This window comes from Aedes albopictus, chromosome 1 (genome assembly GCF_035046485.1).
Source record: "Aedes albopictus strain Foshan chromosome 1, AalbF5, whole genome shotgun sequence".
NCBI classification, from domain to species: domain Eukaryota; kingdom Metazoa; phylum Arthropoda; class Insecta; order Diptera; family Culicidae; genus Aedes; species Aedes albopictus.
Genome location: NC_085136.1, coordinates 173,582,883 through 173,606,644, shown reverse-complemented (window position 1 = coordinate 173,606,644; position 23,762 = coordinate 173,582,883). Strand labels below are relative to the sequence as shown.

At 44.2% G+C, this 23,762-nt stretch overlaps 1 protein-coding gene and 1 long non-coding RNA gene across 2 annotated transcripts in view; one reads left to right on the top strand and one right to left on the bottom strand.

Moving 5' to 3' along the window:
• LOC109397228 (nucleolar protein 58) overlaps positions 1 to 23,762 on the top strand; it is a 51,356-nt gene that overhangs the window by 27,212 nt on the left and 382 nt on the right. Inside the window, exons 3-5 of the mRNA XM_029874165.2 lie at positions 253 to 690; positions 2,090 to 2,490; positions 23,258 to 23,748. Coding sequence (XP_029730025.2) covers positions 253 to 690; positions 2,090 to 2,490; positions 23,258 to 23,748 — 1,330 coding nt within the window. The remainder of the gene's footprint in view (positions 1 to 252; positions 691 to 2,089; positions 2,491 to 23,257; positions 23,749 to 23,762) is intronic.
• Positions 2,881 to 23,263, bottom strand: LOC134285300 (uncharacterized). The gene is made up of 2 exons (XR_009996281.1): positions 15,923 to 23,263; positions 2,881 to 10,519 (listed from the first exon to the last, which is right to left on the bottom strand). It is a non-coding gene; the product is annotated as an uncharacterized LOC134285300 (long non-coding RNA).

Here is a 23,762-nt window from a genome sequence, read left to right as displayed (position 1 = left end):
TACATGCTATGGTGGAAAACCATAAGATCTGTTGTTATTCTATCGTTTTAAACAATTGAATTAATGGTAAGTACCATTCAATTCAGCGTGTTGTAACAATCCATTCTGTTGTATCTCTATGATCTTTTTTATCACCTGCGCGGCACCAGGGCACCGCGGTGCACAGTTTTAGGAGAACTGCCGTAGCCGAGTTTATTTCACACCTTTTTTCAGTGTTCTCATATACTGTATTTTTTCATGATATCTTTTCAGGGTTAAATTGAAGCATTTCGAAAAATTTGCTGATACAACTGAAGCATTATCTGCTGCCACTGCTGCTGTTGAAGGAAAGCTTTCAAAATCGCTGAAGAAAACTCTGAAGAAACTTGTTTCCGATGACGTACAAAACCAACTGTTAGTAGCAGATGCAAAATTGGGCAGTGCCATCAAGGATAAACTAGCACTACAATGCGTTTCCAATTCGGCAGTGCAGGAGCTTATGCGTTGCATCCGCTCGCAGTCAGAAAGTTTACTGTCCGGATTACCAAAAAAAGAGATGGCAGCCATGGCATTGGGCTTGGCTCATTCCCTGTCTCGATACAAACTCAAATTCTCACCAGATAAGATCGATACCATGATAGTACAGGCGCAATGTTTGCTAGACGATCTGGATAAAGAGCTCAATAACTACATGATGCGTGCTAGAGAATGGTGAGTATACAGTTTTGATGCATCGATCGAAGAAGAGTCAGATTTTTGGCAATCACTTTTCTTGCCATTTAGGGTAGGACGGGGCAAGATGAGCACCATTGGGATCACGTGGAGTTTATTGAAAGTGAACGCAATTTTTCATAGTATTTTTTATATCCTTCAAAAGAAGAATATTAAAGATGTTGACAGTCCAAGGCTTGTGCAGTCTCCGCTGTGTGGTCCAATGACCACCCGTATTTATACTACCTTAGGTAGACATAATGAATCCGAGTCCGTCACTTTCAAAGAACATATCTGTTTGCTAACAAAACTACAAAACAAAAAGACGATTCCGCTATCCCAACATCGGCAACTTTACCAAAAAAGTACAAATAACACAAATCCATTCACCAAAACATAACATAGGTATGACAATTACGCAACAAAGGAACAATTTCGTTCACCACAAAAAATAACACCGCTAGCCATCATGGTTTCCCATAGCGGAAATCACCATGGTTACAGGTCGCAAGGCCTGATAAAGTGTGGAACGTTTTGATGGCTTTGATCCCTGACCATCATGTAATCAAAATCCCAGGGATACTCAAGTGACCATACTGTTGGGTTGTGGGGGTTGCGTTTGTGGGGTGCATATATTGACAAGCATTGCTATGGATTGTTAGGACTGAGTAGGAGCGGGAAATGGATCTACGATTGCTTAATTGCCATTCTACCTACTGGTATAGTCGTAGTTCAACAGTGGTGGCGCCGCTTTTCGCTTGTGTTCGGCCTAGGTGGTTTGTTTAGGCGGTGCGGGAAGGTCTGTATGTACTTAGTACGTGCAGTGCGTACGGCTTCACCATTGTGGTTATTTGGATAGTGTAGGATAATTGGGTTTGGGACTAAGGGGGTCGTCATTGATTCTGCCGACACCATTGAGTGCTCATTGTTGGCGGTTGTGTTGGTGACGATTTCTTCAGCTTTATAATCTCATTTATACCACGCACAGACTTTGGGAAGAGGGACTGCTTTGTAATGCAGGAGAGGGATTTAAACTCTGCGTTACGGGTTGGCTGAGGTCATGCAGATAGAAGCAACCCAGGTGACCGTGCGGCTCGGGTCGTGATGGATGCATGAGTGCAGTGTGTGTGTGGGGTGCGCTACTTACTGGCACGCATTCGTACACTGATAGGTTGATTTTGAGTCATATCCCTTAATTCTTGGCGATTTCATCGAGTTAAGCAGCATACGATCAGCTACCTATTGAAAACGAGAGTATTATTCAAGTGATGTTTAAGCAAATCAAGGAAACATTAACATATGTTCAATATTGATAAACACATGCTAAACTGATGAAATACTCCGTGATAGCCGATAGTTCAATCGATACATTGCATAAACAGTTTTCTCTACATTACAGGTATGGTTGGCATTTCCCGGAACTAGGAAAAATTTTAACCGACAATATCGCTTTCATAAAAACGATTAAACTGGTCGGTACCCGTGACAACATGGCAACTACAGATTTGTCTGATATCCTGCCGGATGAGCTGGAAGAGAAGGTCAAGGAAGCCGCAGAAATTTCAATGGGTACTGAAATATCGGAGGAGGACATATTGAACATACAAAATTTATGTGATGAAATTCTCTCAATTAATGAGTATCGTTCACATTTGTATGATTATCTAAAGACGAGAATGATGGCAATGGCCCCGAACTTGACTGTGCTTGTTGGAGAAACCATTGGTGCGCGCCTTATTGCACATGCTGGATCCCTAGTAAATCTAGCTAAACATCCTGCCTCTACTGTACAGATATTGGGTAAGTAAAAAATCTAATTCGTTATTCCGGACAATTATGAGGAAACTTTCTCGAAGAACCAGTGCCTAAAAAAAATCAACCCAATGATGTTCAATCAGTGCGGAAACGAACACACAGGATGAACAAATGCAGGGGTTTGGTGTGGCCACAGTGGTTTGGGGGCCCTTCATATAGAGGATATATTTTGGAAAAAATCTAAAAAATATTAATCATTTTTAGAAAAATGTAATAATGGATGGTATTATTGTCTTTGTGCAAGAGTTTGAATCTAGTTGTTCTAGAAGCAGAGCTTTAAAAAATGTTGATATCCAATCGCAGAAGTTTTCAATTCACGGCGTTTTTTTAAGTTTCACATAGAAATCGAATTTGAGAACTTTAGTCTATTTTCTAAAAAAAAAAATTAAGTTTTTCTCAACAACAGTTATTTAGTAGCTTTTTGGCCACACGCCTTATTTGTTTTTACCATTTTTACTCTTTCGAGACAAATGGTACCAAAATTTACCTGTCAAATACGAAGAAAATAAACAAAACAAACGCACGCGTCATTGCACCAACGGCGGATGTAATATTTCGTCGGTAGAATTTAGCTTCTGGATTACAAAAGAAGTGCAGAAATTCACTTTCATCAATCATGTATTCTCATCTGTACTATACTTCAGTGCCAAGATTCATTGAATGGTCAGTTTCAACAATTATTCAAAAGTTACGGTGTAATTTGAGAAAAGTGGCCTTTTCGGGTAAGCCCGTCACTCATCGGCGGGGGTAACACCGTCATGCTTTTCGGATAACCGGATGTTTGTTGAACTGGCTAGGAATTTCTAATAGATGCCACGCAACTACAAACCGATGACCAACCGGGGAAATTTATATAGGGGTCGTCCATAAATGACGTAGCATTTTAGGAGGGGCTGGAAGTTGAAATCTTGGATTATGCTACGAGCCATGTATTACGTATTGGAAAATAGGAGGGAAGGGGGTGTCAAAAATCGTCAAAAATGCTACGTCATTTATGGACGACCCTATATGAGTTTTTCTATGGCGTCTTTCAGTAATTCCTACGGTTCCTAATTTATCCAACTAAATATACTAGGATTTCTCCAGGAGTTCCTTCTTTGGCTCTTCCTGTTTCTTCTGGACCTTCTAAGGGCATGATTTATGGATTTTTTTCAGAGATTGCAAATTCACTAGCGCCGCCTAGTGGCAGAATTCCGAAACACGTGTCCCGTTTTATGTAAGTCTATGTCATACTGATCAACTTTGCCGAAGACACCAACTTTCTAAATTATTGAGATTCTAAGATATGAGGTGTTGAAAATTTACATGCTCACTAGCGCCGCCCAGTGGAGGAATTTTAAACTTCGTAACTCATCATCTGTGGCGTATCCAATAATTTTTCCGAAGACACTATTCCTAATTATCAGGGTCGCATATCGTAACGTTTGCTTAACAACCTAATATGGATCCTGTAGTGCAATTTAGCATCAATCTGTGGCCTCTGGTGGCCACGTTACCAACTAATACATAATATGAACCAAAGCTCTAAATGGTAGATCTGTTCAAGCCCTAAAAGTATTGCACTATCTCTTAACACACCCGAGATAATTGGACATACCCCCAAAAAGTCCAAATCCCATAAGCTTAGTCTCCTATTAAGCGGATTTCAATTGCTAACCCAAAGTTTACAACTTTCGCTAATATGAAAATGAAACAAAATCGGTCGGCATTCTACGGGTGTTTTTTAATCTTCGCCGGATGTCCAATTTTTGCCTCTCGCTTTATTGATTCCACTGCTGTTTATTTTGGGACTACTACGAAAGGCCGAATCACGAAAGGCCGACGGTAACAAAAGGCCGAGGGGAACGAAAGACCGAAAGTAAAAAAAAGGCCGAAGGGAACGAAAGGCCGAATGTAACGAAAGGTCGAAAGTAACGAAAGGCCGAATTACAAAAGTAGTCATTTTATTACTTAACCCTCTTCTTTCCATTACTTTTCATAATTAAATCTAGAGCAAGAAAAAAAAAATACTAAAGCAAATAAATGTCGTTCAACATAAATTCATTTTACTAAAATCTTTTTGGAAGTTGGAACTGTTGTCTACAAATGTGACATGTATAGTGATATTACAGAACATGGCATAATATGGTGATAACAGCAGCATATGATGATAAGAATTGCAAATAGCTGGCCGAACAACTACGTTTGCTATATATCGGGGAAACGCTTGCTGTCCGCACTCGCTAACGCTCGTCGGACCTAAAAAAGATAACTGTTCGCATTCTACCTAGCATACTATTTAAACTACTGTTTTGCTGGAATTCGAATCGATGCAATTACCTTCTGCCTTCTGCCGCCTTAGTTCCTCAACCCTCCATGCACCTACGCCGCATGATTCACATTTATGTGCATTTTACAGAGTGGAACTACTAAAAAATTACAACTATTCAATTTGAAAATATAAACTACTTAAACAACACTTATATGCATTCTTTTAATTGATAAAGCATTTAACTAAACGGAAACCGAGTTAATATGCGTCTTTCGTAATTCGGCCTTTCGTTATATTCTGCCTTTCGTTACATTTGGTCTTTCGTGATTCGGTCTTTTGTACTTTCGGCCTTTTGTGGTAGTTGCACTGGTTTCGGCCTTTTGTGATTCGGCCTTTCGTGTTTCGGCCTTTTGTATTAATCTCGTTTATTTTCCACACCGCTGCTCACTTTAACGCAAAATATAAATAAAAAAGTGACATAACACAAACAAACGGAATAGCAACCCAATGCAATAATTAAGCTGGGCCCCAAGTGTGGAAACTCGCCGCTGGTTCTATGCTATGTTTTTATTTTTCTCTCCGATTTGGATACCACTAGTAATCCTACATTATAGAGATCTGCGGAGGCGGCCATTGTGAGCCAATCGTGCAGAGAGAACTGTCAGAGTGTGAGCCAAATGAACATGCTTATCGTTCGTAGGAAGGCGTCATTTGAACGGTATTGCAATCGGAACTAAATAAATTAAAATTATTTATTTTTAATATCGAGATATTGGCGGCAAAAAGATAAAAATTTATTAATTCTGCTTTCAAAAGCTCATGCTTATGACGACACTTTTGTTGCTGCACTTGTCGAAAAAACTTCCATTGCTGCTTCTTACTTCACTTCTGCCGATATGATTAGCGTAACACTTTTGCATTGAATTTCAGATTTCTTCGATTGCTCCGCTATTTCAACAAAATTAAAAAAAAAATTCTACCATAATTAGAAAATGTAAACAAAACAACTTGAACCACAACGAAGTCACGCACAAAGTTTGAACATCTAGCTTTGTAGCAAGTGTTGGCAGCTGTTGTAAACAAAACAAACAGCGTTGCCGAATCGATGTATGTAAGTTCCGCTCATCTCAATGTAGAGGATTTCTACCCGTAACAGGTTATTGGTTCGTCGAGAAAATTTCCTCTATTGCTACAGTCATAGCACAATTATGGGTCAATCTCATATGTATAGGATAGTAAACTGGCTGACAGGAATGGAAAATAATTAAGATTGCAGCTGAGCGTAGACAAACGCAAACCAAACCTACTCGTGTCTCGCACCTAAACTAGTTCTTCATGAATAAAAACTCGTTTTTATTTCGTGTTGGACGGGCTTGGTGGTTTAGTGGCTGATTCGTATGCAGAAGGTCCTGGGTTCAATCCCTGGCCCGTCCCTTTCTCCTACTTTGTATCTTTCTATACACTTTCTCTTCTCTACATATACAACTCATTTATACAGGTACTCTTCGATAAAACGTACAAAAAAAAAACCCCTTTGTACGTTATATCGAAGCAGAGAAAATTTTAATATTGTTTATTCTAGTGTTGATCTAGGGGCAAGACACTGTGCAAACGAGAGCAACTCTGAGAGATTCTGAGTTACTCTCTTTATCGATGATCGACGAAATTTGTTGAAAGACATCCCTAAAACTGCAATTTTCATTCAGCACATGCAACACTTTACAGTTTGACATTGGTGCCAGATCGCACTTTGGCATAAATGGGAAAATTTCTGAGGAACTGTGAGGAATTCTGAACAACACCTCGAACACGGATTTGCTCTCGTTAGATCTGTCTTCCCCCTAGGTGTTGATGTATTCGACGTGAAATCAATCCCAATTAATGATTTCGGTGAAATTCACAAATCCAATAATGAAAAACATGAGTTTTCTCGAAAATATAATTTCGTTTTTTTTTGTGCTTCGATATTAACGTACACTAAATTTTTCGCCAAATTGCGCTAATTTTGGAACAAGGCTAATGCTGCAGCACAGCATAGATTTGAGTAATTCCGTAGTCTATCTGTTCTGTCACCTTCCAACCACCCCTCGGTTGTTGCGATCGAAAAAGCTCCAACCCACCTCGAAGAGAAAACCACGAACACGAACAGCAATCAGTACGCGCTCGATAGCGGTAGAAACCATACCTTAGTTTGTAGCACTAAGGGTGCCGTTATAGTTACGCGTGAGAGTGAGAGTGCGCGTGTGCGAAGCCGCAAAAAAGAATATCAACAACAGCAAATCCACGAAAATCCTTTGGACGCGCACTCCCACTCTCACTTTGAAGCGGCACTATGTCGGCGCCGTAAGTTTTATTAGTTGGTCCGTCCCTCCGAAGTTCCGCGGTGTCACAGTGGGTGACTATCGTAAACCCGGTAGTATCCGTTCCGCCGTAAAGTGCCACAGTTTGTGGGCCAGGTTCCGTCCCGAATCCGCTTGGTCGCAGGGTCACAGTGTGTGATTGCTGTATTCCGTTCCCGCCGTCGGAGTTACAGTCTTCAAAAACCACCAGTTTCCCGTTCAATCCCGAACATAAAGTGGTCCGTAACGAAAAAGTGAAAAAGTGCAATTCAAACACGTCCGTAAACGTGTTCGAACTTGTTCCGCCAACCGTGTTAATATGTGCGTAAACCATTTCACGAACTCTGCGAGAAGTCCGATCCCGGTCGGAAAGTATTTCGTCGAGGAAAAAGCTTCGTCGAGAAAAAACTTCTTCGCGACAAGTGACATTTGCGTGCGCGTATGTGAGTGGAAGCGAAAGCTCCAGAAAACGATTCTGCGGGTGGACGAAACCGTTCGTCTAAACAACAACAAACTTTCGTTCGTCGTTGCGTAGTGCGTCGCGTTTTCGCGTTGTGAAAAAACAAACATGGAAAACAACAATTCGAATGATCCAACCACGTCTGCAGTGCCGGAGACGGATCAAAACAAAGCGGATCATCAGACCCCGAAACCGACAGGATCCGTGAAAGTGCCGAGGCCTTATGTCGTCGCAGTCGAACAGTAATCCTTTCCGCTGCTACAGTAAAGTCAGGGACAGACTGGTGGTATTCGTACCATGGTACAAGTTGTCAAGAAAATTATTCCAAGCCTATCTTGATTGGAGACAATAATCAGTATGAAACTCATTTCAAGATAATTGTACCATGGTACGTACACCACCAGTCTGTCCAAGGTTTAAGAGGGAGCTCACCTGCGAACCGGAAACGAAAAAGCAGCTGAAAGCAGTCTTTCGGCAGCGCGACCAGATCCACCAAAAGGTTGTGAAGATGGAACGAGTAGTGTCGGATGGTCAACCAAAAAGCCTGGCACAGCTCACCGTCATGTACAGAAATCTGACAGCAGCGTACACGGAGTTCAGCACCTTTCATAGTCAAGTGATGGCTCTGATTCCGGATGAAGATTTGGACGACCAGGAGGTCGAATATGCGACGTTTGAAGAGCTGTACAACTTCGTCTCCGAGATTGTGGAAGAGCTGATTCTGGAAGCCAAGGATGCGGCACCGGCTGCACCCGCTGAGAGACATCTTATTATTCAGCAACAACCGTTGAAAGCCCCTATTCCGACGTTCGACGGTAGCTATGCTGCATGGCCGAAGTTCAAGGCAATATTCAATGACCTGATGTCCAAGTCCGGCGACAGTGATACCTTGAAACTCTACCACTTGGAGAAGGCGTTGGTCGGGTCTGCAGCTGGAATATTGGATACACGGACAATCAACGAAGGGAATTGGGTTATTAAATTTAGAACAATGTATTGTTTTTTTGATTTTATACGAAAGAGCACCTTTTTCTAAGCCAGTTAGATTTTTTTCAGATTTTTAGAACTTTATTTTGATACCTAAATTCAATTACAAACAAATTTTTTGAAATCACCTTTTGACAGCTGGGCAACTGTTTGACAGCTCCGCCCAGTACAAAATGCTATGAGGGGTGATTCGACAAATCGCTCCCATACAAACTTTAAAACGATTTTTAAATTGGTTCCCGGGCACCAAAATTCATGAAAATTTGGATTTCGGCTCAGTTTGGCATGCAGATTCAGAATATGGAACTATCTCAACACCGCTAAAGAAGCCAATTACGGACAGGCGTGGCAAATATTGACTGAGCGGTATGAGAACGAAAGAGTGCTCGTCGAGTCGCATATTCGAGGACTCTTTTCGTTGAAGCGGATGTCGTCGGAGTCGTCAAAGGATCTTCGTGCCCTAATCGACGAAGCTACGCGGCACGTGGAAAACCTCTAATTCCTGAAGCAAGAACTTCTGGGTGTGTCCGAGCATATGGTTGTCTTCCTCATCTCCAACGCGCTGGACAAATCCACTCGGAAAGCTTGGGAGTCAACGTTGAAGAAAGGAGAGTTGCCGAAATACGAACCGACTGTCAAGTTTTAGAAGACCAGATGCCAAATATTGGAAAATTGTGAAGCCGCCGTACAGCCTCAATCATCGCAACAAGTCAAACCAAAGTCTGCTGCTGCCATCAGCAAGCCTCCAGTACAGAAGTGCTATACGAACGCAACGAATCCTCTAAAGTCGCAACAAGAGCTCCGATCGATGTGTGTTTTGCGAAGGTCAGCACCGAAACTTCCAGTGCGATGTTCTAGGCAGCCTTACAACAGCGGAGAGACTCGAAAAGGTCCGAACAGCCCGTGTCTGCTTCAACTGCCTCAGGAAGGGGCATCTATCCAAGGAGTGCTCGTCCTCGAAGCATTGCAAGAAGTGTCTCAACCAGCACCATACGTTACTACATGGAGACAAGGAAGTAAGCGTGAAACCGGAAGCGCAGTCGAACGTGTCCGTCCCGAAGTCGACAGAAGAGCATGCTGCTCCGGCCCAACCATCGGCGCCAGAAGGCAATGCGACGGTTTCCACATCGTGCTCATGCAACTCTGCCCAACCAATGAAGACCGTTTTGTTGCTGACCGCGGTGGTTCATCTGACGGACTCGAGGAATCAGCTGCAACCGTGTCGCGTTTTACTCGACAGCGGTTCCCAAGTCAACTTTATATCGGAGAAGATGGCTGACTCGCTCGGCCTACCGAAGCAGCCTGCGCGAACATCGAAATCACCGGCATTAGCGCTATCCGGACGATTGCACGAGAAAGGATCAAGGTGAAGCTGCACTCTCGTGATGATACGTTCCACACCATTGTGGAATGTCTTATTACTCCAAGGGTAACCGGAACCTTGCCAACTTCCAAGATCGACGTAAGCAGTTGGGAACTGCCCGACGGAATTACGTTGGCCGACGTCGACTTCCACAAACCATCCCAAGTAGACATGCTGATTGGAGCCGCATATTTCTTCGATCTGCTCAATGCAGGTCAGATTCAGCTTGCGCCTCACCTGCCGCAGCTTCGTGAGAGCCACCTTGGCTGGCTTGTAGCTGGCACAATAAACGACTGAGATGCTCCAGTCAGGACCGCTGCACACTCCAATGTAGCATCAGTAGCAGATATCGAGCAAATGATGTACCAGTTTTGGCAGATTGAAGAGGTTCCCAACGTTTCAAAACATTCGGCGGAAGAGCAGTTCTGCGAGGCCCATTTTCGGTCAACTCATCACCGCGATGACACTGGAAGATTCGTGGTCAGGCTCCCCTTCAAGGAAAACGTGGATCAATTGACGGATTGCCGAGAAGTTGCCCTGAAGCGTTTGTGTGTAAGGAGACGCTTTCAGCCCTTACCCGCTGTTACCCGGCAGGGCGGCCTAAAGCAGGGTACCTCCACTAAATATTGGATTTCGGATGAAATGAAATGTTTAAATAAATAATTTTGCAATTTCATATACTTATATTCTAATCTGACCTTTTACCCCGTTTTCCCCTTTGCACTTCGGCTTCGGTCGACTCGTTGGGGCCCTTTGATGAACAGCAGCGGTGGTGATGGTCGTCGTTGGTTTCGCTCCCGCACGGACTATGCGGAGCTTCTTCCTTCTTCTTCTTTCTTCTTCTGTTTCTTCTTTTTGGGCACTTTTAAGACTGCTGAGCAGTCGTCCTTGTCGTTTAGCTAGGGGGAAGAGCGGGCTCCTTTGTCGGATCCCCCCTAGCGACGGTGGTGAAAAACACCGGATCTATCCACTCGCCGTGAATAATCCCGGCAGATTCCGCAGAATGCTGCCACAAGTTGTACGCCCCTTTGTACAAACTTGTCTTCGTTCTCCTTGACACTTAGCTACACGGGCGAGACTGGCTCTATTGGCTGAGCCCGTGTAGCGAGAACGGTCGATGTGTGGTACACTTGGCGAACCGCAATGGCGGTGGTCCACACACCTTTTGACACTATTACTAGCACTCACTTGTTCCCGAACCGCGGCCGGCACTGTCCTCTTTGGGAACTATGAACGGACACTCCCGACGTTGCTGGGAACAACCATCCAGCTAATATATGCGACACGGAGGCTGAATTGCGCTTTTCCCGGTCAAATTAAACGGGGAACCAAATCGCGTCCGTCGTTGTTCGCGGTTCGTAACTTTCTCCTCTAATAAAACAAAACAACACCACACACCGCACTCGATTCTTTCTGCTGCTGCTGCTGCTGTTTTCGATGTGTGCAATGGGGTGGGGAGATTGGGGGTCAAATGCCTCACCGATACAATATATATACGAATTTATTTCCCTAATTTTAACTAAATAAATATCAAACAAAAATTCATAAAAACAAACAAATTAAACTGTTGCAAAACACAGTGGTGTAGGTGGGTGAAATGCACGTAGCGACAAAAGTACACAAAATTGTAACCACGGGTTACAATCTCGCCCACACCGAGGAGAAACAAAATGGAAACCATTTTTTTTTTAACTAACCCTAACACCTAACACCGATAACAATATATATAACGAATTAAAATGAAATAAATCAACATGAAAATAAATAAAAAAGTGTAAATAAAAAATCTGCCTAACCTAACCAAACAAAGACATTTTCCACAGATTAAAATGTTACAAAGACACTATCAGGGAAACGACCGAACAAAAAGAAAATGGTTAAATCGGTACATCGTCTCGTGGTTGTTCTGCAGACAAGGACTGGGACCCGTCGCTATTAACGGCACCAGACCACCCTCGGACACATCCGGTTCTCAATGGGAGAGCTAAGAATCTTCAACTCCCCCAGACCAATTCGGGATAACACTCAAAACAACCTGACTTCCTAAAACCCTGCTAGCCTCCGATTGGAAGTAGCGTAGCAGAGGAACGGTTGTCGTGGTATGGTTTTTTTTCAAGCTATTTTTTCTTCCGACGTCCACTATTCCCGTCCTGACGGTATTTATACTTCCTAGACAGGTGGGGTTCCAATTCAATCCACATTCATCCAAAGTGTATCACTCATTCATCCCAATCACTGGCCTACGCGTACACACAATCACACAAGACATTTGAATGAACACCCCGCCATTTCACACACTTTCACTCATTCTCATTCACTCTCATTATTTCACTCAAACAATATAACTCATGCAGCACACAAAATACCAAAACAAACGGGCAATAGACGCAAGGTATTGTCTTTTACGCTACAAGTAATTCCTTTCCCAAGGATACTTGAGCAAGACACCGAACGTGAATGCAGATTAATTACGAACTGATTCCGTTTGGAATCAGTCGAATTTCCCTGATTCTGGCAGATAAAAACAACGAAGAACAAACAAATTAAAAAAGGTTAAAATGGTGTTGTCATCTATGCGCTGGAAATCAACATGAAGATAACTTTCAGTGTACAGGTGCGCATACATAGATGACCTCCCGAATGGATCGGCGGTCGTGTTTGAGTCCTTCCCTCAGGGAAGGATGATTTAATTGGGGTGTATTGGCGTTGTATTGAGGTAATGACCCCTAGAGGTCACAACCTCGAAGAGTTGTCAGGTGCCGAGAGATTTAGGTGTCGACTCCTGAGGAAAGAAGATGATTGCCAGCGTGAAGTGATGCGCGATGCTCCCGGATCCATCGATCTTCGGAAGCTCCCAAGTGAGCGACCCAGTGAAGTCGATGTTGTGGATCCGAGGAGCTCTAGGAAGATTTTATATTCACGCTGGCTTGGGAAAATTTGCTGCCTCCCTCCAACGGCTCAATCAGGTTGTGTGGGCGACACCATTCTTCTTCAGGTGAGTATTGTGATTAAAGTTAGTGTAATAACCGCTGTGTCCTAGTGGTGACAACCGTAGTTGTCAAGCCAATGTTTGACAGTCTTGGGCTGCCGCTAGGATTATGGAATCGGACACTCCCTGGTGTTCCACTAACTTTTCTCAAAATCTCACACTGAATTCGACATCTACTTGCAGGTCATCGTTGAGCAATATGCAAGCAACGGATGCCTGTATCAAAATAATGGAGATGTTACTATCTTTGAAGTGAAAATTAATGTTCACTCCTCCTGTACCAATTAGGGAAAAAATGCTATGAAATTTTGAAATAGAAATAGCCTTTGAAGAATTGGTACAGATAGGAGCTACGGGACGTTTTCATTGAAGAATTATAGGGAGATTAGATTTCCGACCGGTTTAGTTGGATCTAATCCCATTTTGCAAGCAATAAGGGCACCGAGAAGCTTCAAATCCCTTAAATCCACACAATACGCAGAAATCACGCTTGGGCTTGGAACACTTTTCGTGTTCATGCCCCTGAATTCCACAGTTGTAACACACTCCCAAGTGTGGCGGACGGTGTTTGTCCACCAGGGAGCTCAAACATATTATGCCTTCTTGTCGCGACTGTGAAGATTTAGGGATTGGGCTAGTCTTCTCTCGGAGATTTCTTTCGGGTCGACCTCCCATATCTTTGAAACGAAGAGGTGGAGGTCTATTTCGTTTTGGTGACGATGGAGGGCTATTCTTGTTGTAGAATACCCTTGGTACCCATTTCCATTGTCACGAGATTGTTGTTGCTGCTGGCTTTGTTTATAACCATCATATGAAGCTTGCTTGAAATTGTAGATGCTTCCTTGGGAACTCCAAATACTTTTTGGTAAATTGAGGTTTTGGAAGCATCAATGGTCTTTCCGATGAGCATCAACTCGGACAATGTGTTCACCGGCTTGAAGACGAGTACCTGTTTATAATCAGGCCTCAGGTTTCGCTTGAGGATGTCTAGCTTCTCGTGGGAACTTAGCGGCGCAGGCATAGCACGGAAGATCTTCTCCATCTCAAGATAAAAATCTTGGAAGGATTCATTCCTCTGCTGTCGCCGCTGAGACGCTTTCATCCTCAGCGCAGCATCAAGTTCCGGGTGCACGAAGTTTGCCTTCAACTCGCACACCAGGTGGTTCCAGTTGTAGAACCGCTTCTGGGAACGCATCGCTTGAAACCAAGCCAACGCGTTACCGGTGAACAAATGCATTGCATTGCCGAGCTAAACAGTTCTGCTTCGGACATTTGTTCTGACTCAGCATAATGATGGACACATTCCAAAAATTCGTTGAGTCCCATTCCTTCGTCATTCCCAGCATACTTCCTGATTTTCCAATCGGCCACCCGTTGGGGCCGACGCTGGTAACCGGTGAACTCTACCGATGCTAAGCTTCCCGACTGCTGCGGAAGCGCGAAATTCGGAAGAGTGTGTTGTTGGTAAAAGTGCTGGGAATTGAGCGAAGGTCCGAGATTCTCAAAGCTTTTAGAATTATTCACCTTACGCGAGTCAAAACGTCTAGGAAATGGTTGATTGGGTAGTCCAAAGTTCTTGCTAGAAGTTTGCTTCTGCAGGTTCTCCGGAGTACCCAAACCTTCTAACGCTTGCTGATCAAAATCAGGCAAATCCGGTAGATCGGGACTTTGTTGCAATCGAAGATCATGCGTATCTACCGGGAAACTCTGGGAGTTTGCGTTAGGCATAATTTTGTTGACGATGTCCTGTAACTCAGAGATCTTCTCGCGAAGTGTTTGCACTTCGCGGTTAGTTTTCTGTAGTCCGGATGCAATCGTACTAATGGACGCAAGGCCGCTACCTAGTTTTCTGATTACATCTTCGAGTGAATCCACTCTGGATGCAGTCCTAGTTTCGCTTTGATTAATCTGCTCTTGCGTCCTTTTGATCTCCGCCCTTATGTCAAGTAAGACATCGCGAATTTCTTCGCCCACCGCCTGATTGGAGGATGCTTCAACGATTGGAAGTTGGTTCCCTTTCGGTGAAACATCCTTTCCCGCGGCAATTTGAGCCAGCAAATCCTCACCATCATCTTCTTTGTCTTCCTCGGTTGGCGTGAGGAGAGGCACTAAACTATTCGCAAAGTGGTAGTTATGGAGGGCTACCACATCACTCAACAAATCTACAAAGGCCTCGTTAGCCTCCCCCACGACATAGTTTTAGAGTTTTAGAGCCGAGCACCCAGATGGAGCAATCTGCTCCGGTAAACCTCCTTGTTCGGACACCTGTACCCCAAATCTTCCTTCATGGACTCAAATTTGCCACGACAAAGTTCCAACTCCGCGTCAATATCCCCTTTAAAGGAACGGACAGTGGTCTCGGAGCATTTCTGCTCACTGACCAAAAACGCTCGCAGTCGACTACGCTTTTTGGAACTCGATTGACCCGATTCAGGAGGGATAACAACACCGCGGGAGTTCAATTCAAAGTCAATTTCGTCAGGTTCTAAGTGATCGGCACGCAAATGGAAGTAGGCGACGTTGAACTCCCCCAACGTCAACATGTCGATCGGCATTTTGACGAATGAGATCACAAATCTTAAAAATGTGGACGAAATTAAAACTTACCAACTGTTTCGTAAGTATAAATACGGTGAGGAACCAAGTTTCGGCTTACTGACGGTTCCAAAATGGTTCTCGGTCACCAGGTTGCGTCAAATGCTACCCCAAATCGGCCCAGAAGAATCAAAAATCTCGCCCTGAGAGCAAAGAGACCCAAAATGCACCAATTCGTTCTGCAGACGAGACGAATAACCGATTTAGGACACAAAACAACAAAATAAAATAAATAATACGACCACGCGACTGTGAAAAATGTCCCCACCACTGCGTTTATTCCACCCAAAATCCAAATTTTGGTGGAAGTACCCCTCGCTCAGTGGGAAAAATCGCAGATTTTTCCGCAAAATTTACGTTGGGCGCCAATTGTAAGGAGACGCTTTCAGCCCTTACCCGCTGTTACCCGGCAGGGCGGCCTAAAGCAGGGTACCTCCACTAAATTTGAATTTCGGATGGAATTAATTGGGAAAATATAAATAAATAAATTTTGCAATAAACTTTTATATTAATCTCAAACCTCTGTTTTCCCCTTTGCACTTCGGCTTCGGTCGACTCGTTGGGGCCCTTCGATGAACAGCAGCGGTGGTGATGGTCGTCGTTGGTTTCGCTCCCGCACGGACTATGCGGAGCTTCTTCCTTCTTCTTCTTTCTTCTTCTGTTTCTTCTTTTTGGGCACTTTTAAGACTGCTGAGCACAGTCGTCCTTGTCGTTTAGCTAGGGGGAAGAGCGGGCTCCTTTCCGGATCCCCCCTAGCGACGGTGGTGAAAAACACCGGATCTATCCACTCGCCGTGAATAATCCCGGCAGATTCCGCAGAATGCTGCCACAAGTTGTACGCCCCTTTGTACAAACTTGTCTTCGTTCTCCTTGACACTTAGCTACACGGGCGAGACTGGCTCTATTGGCTGAGCCCGTGTAGCGAGAACGGTCGATGTGTGGTACACTTGGCGAACCGCAATGGCCGAACCGCAGCCGGCACTGTCCTCTTTGGGAACTATGAACGGACACTCCCGACGTTGCTGGGAACAACCATCCAGCTAATATATGCGACACGGAGGCTGAATTGCGCTTTTCCCGGTCAAATTAAACGGGGAACCAAATCGCGTCCGTCGTTGTTCGCGGTTCGTAACTCTCTAACAAAACAAAACAACACCACACACCGCACTCGATTCTTTCTGCTGCTGCTGCTGCTGTTTTCGATGTGTGCAATGGGGTGGGGAGATTGGGGGTCAAATGCCTCACCGATACAATATATATACGAATTTATTTCCCTAATTTTAACTAAATAAATATCAAACAAAAATTCATAAAAACAAACAAATTAAACTGTTGCAAAACACAGTGGTGTAGGTGGGTGAAATGCACGTAGCGACAAAAGTACACAAAATTGTAACCACGGGTTACATGTGGAGCGGTTAGGGTCACCAAGTTTTTAGTCGCACCATGCTATGGGGTGAGGGTTCGATTCCCGCTCCGGATGATGAAACTTTTCGTCAGAATAGTTTCTTCTCCGTATCCACTGGTGCATGCTCCGTGTGCCCCTTGTCTGGTGTTAAGTTTCATTCAGTCTGTACAGCCTCTGGCTGAAGACGGTGTCCGCGTTTTTTTTAAGCGTTTTTTGTTGCTAGAGAAGCGTTTCCTGCGAGATCCTGACCTCAAAGCGCAGTACGTTGAGTTTGTTCGTGAGTACGAGTTGCTGAACCACTGCCACGAGATAAACGAAGCCGACGATACTAAGGACAAACGGAAATATTATTTACCGCACCACGCAGTATTGCGACCTGCAAGTACCAGTACCAAGTGTCGTGTCGTTTTTGACGCCAGTGCAAAACCATCCCCATCTGCACTCTCGTTGAATGACGTTCTTCACGTGGGACCGGTGGTCCAAAGTGATCTGTTCACTATAGCGCTTCGATTCCGTAAGTACAAATTTGTATTTTCTGCTGATATTAGCAAAATGTACCGGCAAGTGCTGCTGGTGCAGGACGACACGTGCTACTTGAGGATTTTTCGGAGGGAGGATCCGTCGTAACCGCTGCGTGTGCTGGAGCTTAATACGGTAACGTACGGCACAGCTTCAGCCCCATTCCAAGCCACCAGATGCCTCATCCAGCTCGCCGAAGAAGATTCCACGATTTCTCCCGAAGTAGCCAGAATCATCAAAGAGGAATTTTATGTGGACGATGTGCTTTCGGGCGCAGACACCATCGAGATAGCGGCTTGGATAGCGGTTGAATACTATAAGAAGCTGAAATCATCTTTGGCTCGTGGAGGATTTCCATTGACAAAGTGGTGTTCCAACTCGGAAGTCTTTCTGCAGCATGTCCCACCAGAAGAGCAGGAGAAGCAGCAATCCATTCCGGTCTACGAAGCGAACGAGTTGATCAAGCTGTTGGGATTAACATGGGATCCGAAGGCTGATACTTTCCACATTGCGGTCCCGTATGCTCCATCGTCTGTCGCCATTCATGCCACCAACAGAACCATCTACTCCGAAATAGTAAAACTGTTCGATCCCCTGGGACTTTTTTCTCCGGTGATCGTTGTCGCCAAACTCCTGGTACAGCATCTGTGGAAGACGAAACAAGGATGGGATAAACCTGTGGAAAGGGAATGTCAGCAGAAGTGGAACGAAGTGCAACAAGCTATACCGCAACTAGCTCTCATCCAAGCGCCTAGGAGGGTTACAAGTGACGACGCAGTCTTCTTTGAATTGCACGGATTTGCCGATGCATCTACCGTTGCTTACGGTGCGTGCTGTTACGTGCGCAGTGTTTTGCCGAATAAAACCGCTAAACTTGTGTTGTTGACCAGTAAATCCAAGGTGGCACCGCTCCATGATCTGTCGATTCCAAGGAAGGAATTGTGCGCAGCGTTGCTTTTGACTCGTCTGTTGCAGAAGGTGATCCCAGCCATACAGATGTCCTTTCGTGAAGTTGTTCTATGGTCCGACAGCAGCATCGTTCTGGCGTGGTTAAAGAAGCCGTTGGACCAACTGCAGACTTTCGTGCGTAACCGTGTAGCGGAAATGTGCAGTAACACGGAAGTTGCCAGTGGAAATACATCAGCTCGAAGAACAACCCCGCAGATATCGTCTCCAGAGGGCAGCTACCTGAAGCTCTTAGCCAGAACCGTTTGTGGCAGCATGGACCAGAATTTCTAGCTTGTTCCGACTACGAAATGGATGTTGCAGACAGTGTTCCACCCGAACCGTTACCAGAAATGAAGGTCGTTGTAGCAGCAGTAACCAAAATTGGTACTTCTCGGTTCGAATTCTTGCATCAACATAGCAGTTTCCGTAAGGTTCAGCGAATCATGGCGTATGTCCGAAGGTTCTTCGATAACTGTCGGAAAAAAGATCCAAGTCAGCGAGTGAAGAATGTATACCTGACCGTCAGCGAGTTACGACGAGCAAGCGAGGACATCTTCAGGGTAGTTCAGCATACTCACCTGAGCGACGAAATCAAGCTAGCTGCGTCTGGTGAATCAAGCAAGCAAATTGGAAACCTCCGTCCTGTCCTCATGGACGGTTTACTTCGTGTCGGAGGGCGTTTGGATAAGTCGGCGTTGCCTTTCGAAGCCAAGCACCCCATCATACTACCTGATAAGGATCCACTGATTAAAATGTTTATTCGCACCATGCACGAGGAACTCGTCCACGTAGGGCAGACCGAACTGATCAATGCCATCCGGCAGAGATACTGGCTGCTGAATTCCCGTTCTACCGTCAGGCAGGTCACACGCGGATGTGTCAAGTGTTTCCGCACCAATCCCGTCGGAACCACACAGCTTATCCGTCACGAATGAACTTCATTGTTTAAAGTGACGTTAATAAAAAAGGCCACACAGCTTATGGGATCCTTGCCATCATCGAGAGTAAATCCATCGCCGTCATTCGCTGTAACAGGCGTAGATTATGCGGGTCCGATCTGGGTTAAACAGGGAACGTACCGTCCGAAGTTGGTAAAGGCCTATGTAGCAGTGTACGTTTGCATGGCTACCAAGGCCATCCATTTGGAAGCGGTCAGCGATTTGAGCACCAGTCATTCCTGGCATCGTAGAAGAGGTTTGTAAATCGCCGAGGTCTGGTTCAGCGGCTTTACTCCGATAATGCCACAAACTTCAAGGGCGCACACCATGAACTGAATGAGCTCTTCAAACAGTTCCAGAACCAGCATACGGTTGACGAGATCCAGCAATTTTGCCAAATGCGTGAGATGGAATGGCACTTCATCCCGCCGGACGCTCCCGAGTTCGGGGGACTTTGGGAGTCCTCCGTGAAGTCGGCCAAAACACACTTGAAAAGGATTGTCGGCAACTCCAAATTGACATTCGAAGAGCTCGCGACCGTTTTGACCGAAATAGAAGCGGTACTAAACTCACGTCCTCTATTTGGCATCTCAAATGATCCAGCTGATCCGAAGGTAATTACTCCAGTACACTACTTGATTGGACGTCCGCTAGTTGCCCCAGCCGAACCGTCGTTGGAAGACATCAAAGCCAGCCGTTTGGACCGCTGGCAGCACCTGCAAGTAATGAGAGACCATTTCTGGAGAGCCTGGAGTCGCGATTACCTCAACACTTTGCTGCCCCGCAAGAAGAATTTGAAACCCGCACCGAACATCGAAGTGTGAACGATTGTCCTGCTTCACGAGAAAACGCAACCTCCTCTCAACTGGAAGTTGGGCCGGATTTCAGCAGTGTATCCAGGAGATGACGGCTTAGTGAGGGTGGTCGATGTTTTCTCCAAAGGGTCTACGTTTCGTCGTCCCATCACGAAGGTTTCGATTATGCCCATCGAAAACAACCGTCCAGAACCAGAGCTTGAGGACTAATGTTGAAATCTTCATTCCAAAGGGGGGAGTATGTTCTGTCACCATCCATCCACCCCTCGGTTGCTGCGATCAAAAAAGCTCCAACCTAGTGCTTTGTGCATGCTTCCTTTCCTTTGACACTTCGGAGCACGGCTTAGACATGACTGAGTACAAACAATGCTCATCTACAGCGATATTTTTTACCAGCATCGCACCACTGTCGTACTGCATTACTTCCATTTTTCACTGCTATCACTGCTTACTGCTATCACTCATGATACTCATACATGAAAATATAAAACAAATATTAGTAGCGCTTTTGGTGATACTTTCACGACCGCCATTCAGAATGGTGCAACGGATGCAGATACGAAGATCTTCCCTGCTGGCTAGCAGCGTTCATCAAATTCAGTTGAAGATGAAACTTAAAATATACGAACACGAAGAGCAACAAATAGACGAACGCGAATATTCTAAAACAAAGAATGATCTTGCATCCTCACAAGCAACATCTTTCGTTCAAGCACTTTTGAATGTCCATATGCAACTTGTTCTCACAAGAAATTTGCCTCGACCAAGTTGGCAGAACGCGCCCAACCGAAGGGCAGGGTGTACAGGTACTCTTCGATATTATAACATACAAAAAAAAAATCTCTTTATACGTTATATCGAAGTGTACGTTATATCGATGCAGAAAAAAATAGAATATTTTGTATGCTGGTGTTGATGAATTCGATGTGATATAAACCCCTAACAACGGTTTCGGTTAAATTCACAAAACCAATAACGAAAAATATGAGTTTTCACAAAAAAGTCAGTTTGTTTTTTGTGCTTCGATATAACATACATTTTGCTTTGATATAACGTGCACTATTTCTTTTCCAATTTGCCCTAATTCTGGGTAACAAGACCAATGCTGCCACAAAACATTGAGTTATTTTGAGTGATTTCGTAGTTTATCTGAGGGTTATTACTGGAAAAAATGAAATTTTTCAATGTTGTGCGTTATATCGAATTCGCTATCCAGGGTACGTTATATCGAAGATTACCTGTATATAACGCCTACAATTTATGCAACCAAAGCGAACTGTGCCGCTTGACCGTCAGTCTGTGCAGCCTTTGGCTGAAGACGGTGTCCGCGTCTTTTTTTTTTTAATATAGTATTAACCGCACAATCTATAACCTTACGAATACTATAAATATCCCCTATCCATGGAACGGTGACTCCCAGATCTCCCATCCTTTCCGTCTAACAAATACTCCAGTCCATGCGGATTGTGGGGACGCAGAGTGATCTCGGTCTGTAGTACCAACAACCAGTACATTCTAACATTCCTTTCCCTTCCAGCTGACTGTAAGGATTTGGCCGGCGCCGTTATTGATCAAAAATGTGTGAGCTGCTTAGAAAACCACTTTGAAAATAAGTTGAGTGTCCCAGCCTCATATCCCAGTTGGATCTCAATGCAATTGGGTTGTTTAGTGAATAAAATATTGCTATTTTCTACAGCCTAATCGAAAGAGCTCATTTTTCTGAGTACAACGTGATTTTATTGGATTCCAACGCCTTTGTTTTGATGGTTAAATTAACAAAACAGTTTTAATTTTCGTGGATACAATGACAGTTCAATCGTTTAAGTGACAGTTCGACCCGAACAAAAAATTTTCCCCATACAAACTTTAAATGCATTTTAAAAATAGTTCCCGGACTCCAAAAATTTTGAAATTTTGGATTTCGACTAATTTTTGGGCGGAGAACCCGATAATGAAATAATCCGGATACCCCTAAAGAACCCAATTGGTATCAGTTTAGATCAATCACGGAAGAGCAACCATTGATATGTATTATACTGCCGTGAATCGCATATCAGTCCCATCTTTGCTGGATTTCCTATGCAAATGGGACAGATATGCGATTCACGGTAGTATAGGGCACTGATTTGCACGGGTATTCAGCATGACCATGCTGAGGGTGACGGGTTCGATTCCCGGTCGGTCCAGGATCTTTTCGTAAAGGAAATTTCCTTGAATTCCTTGGGCATAGAGTATCTTCGTGCCAGTGGCGTAGCCAGAAATTGTCTCTGGGAGGGGTTTTCAACGGCCAATAATACCTTTTTTGATTAGACATTTACATTTTGTGAAATGTAATGAGCAATTGTATTCGTAATTTGAAAATAGCGGCGCAGCCGAAAATTTTTTCGTCGCAAAGCGCTTTATACTGAAAATTTGTTCCACAAATTTTGGCTCTGTGGGGGGGGGGGGGGGGGGTTTAACCCTAAAACCCCCCCCGTGGCTACGCCAGTGCTTCGTGCCTGCCACACGATATACACATGCAAAATGGTCATTGGCAGAGGAAGCTCTCAGTTAATAACTGTGGAAGTGCTCATAGAACACTAAGCTGAGAAGCAGGCTTTGTCCCAGTGAGGACGTTACGCCAAGAAGAAGAAGGAGAAGGGCACTGATTTGTTTTGATTTTGTTTGGGATTTTGATGTTTCTTAGCCTTGTTGTTTACAAAATTTCTGTAAGAGTGAAAGAAGGAGAGAATTTCATGCAGTGCCCTATAGTCAGAATTGATCGTTGATCGTGATGGATTAAAAACTCGTTTTTATTTCGTTTTGCTTCGTTTTTGTTTTCGTTGCGCGTGCGAATAAACTCACACTGCTTACTCTCAAATCCGTAGGTAAGTAAGCCTTGTGTTCGTTTTTCACTCGCGAGTTGGTTCACGATGAGAACGTTTCCGTTGATATTTGTGACAGAGTTACCCATAATTGTGCAATGACTGTAAATTGGACGGATACAATTTTGATTATTCAATGATGATATGAAGGACATGGTTTCGCAACTTCTATATGATAAAGGATGATTTTATTTTCCTTGGCTGTCTGAATGATCATCTATACTTTCTTAAAAAAAAATGTTGTTTCTTAGTTATAACCGTTTCTTTCACTCCTAGGTGCGGAGAAGGCTCTGTTCAGAGCGTTGAAGACAAAGAAAGACACACCAAAATACGGTATCATATTCCATGCCAGCTTGATTGGTTCGGCTAGCGCAAAAAATAAGGGCAAAATTTCTCGATCCTTGGCTGCGAAAGCTTCACTAGCGACACGTGTGGATGCATTTGGCGAGGACGTTACTATGGAACTTGGTACTGAACATCGGGCCAAGCTAGAAATGCGGTTACGCATGTTGGAGGAAGGTAACCTGTCGAGACTTTCTGGCACTGGAAAAGCTAAAGCAAAGCTGGAAAAATATCACTCCAAGAGCGAAGTGAAAGTTTTCAAGGCCGGAGAAGATAATACAATTCCTATTGGTAAAAAACGAAAACTTACCGATGCCGATGACGACGAAGAAAAGGTAGAAATTCCCAAAATTAAAGAGGAACCATTCGACGAGTCCGGCGGCCAGGAGGGGTCATCAAAGAAGAAAAAGAAAAAGAAACAAAAGGTCAGTAAACACAA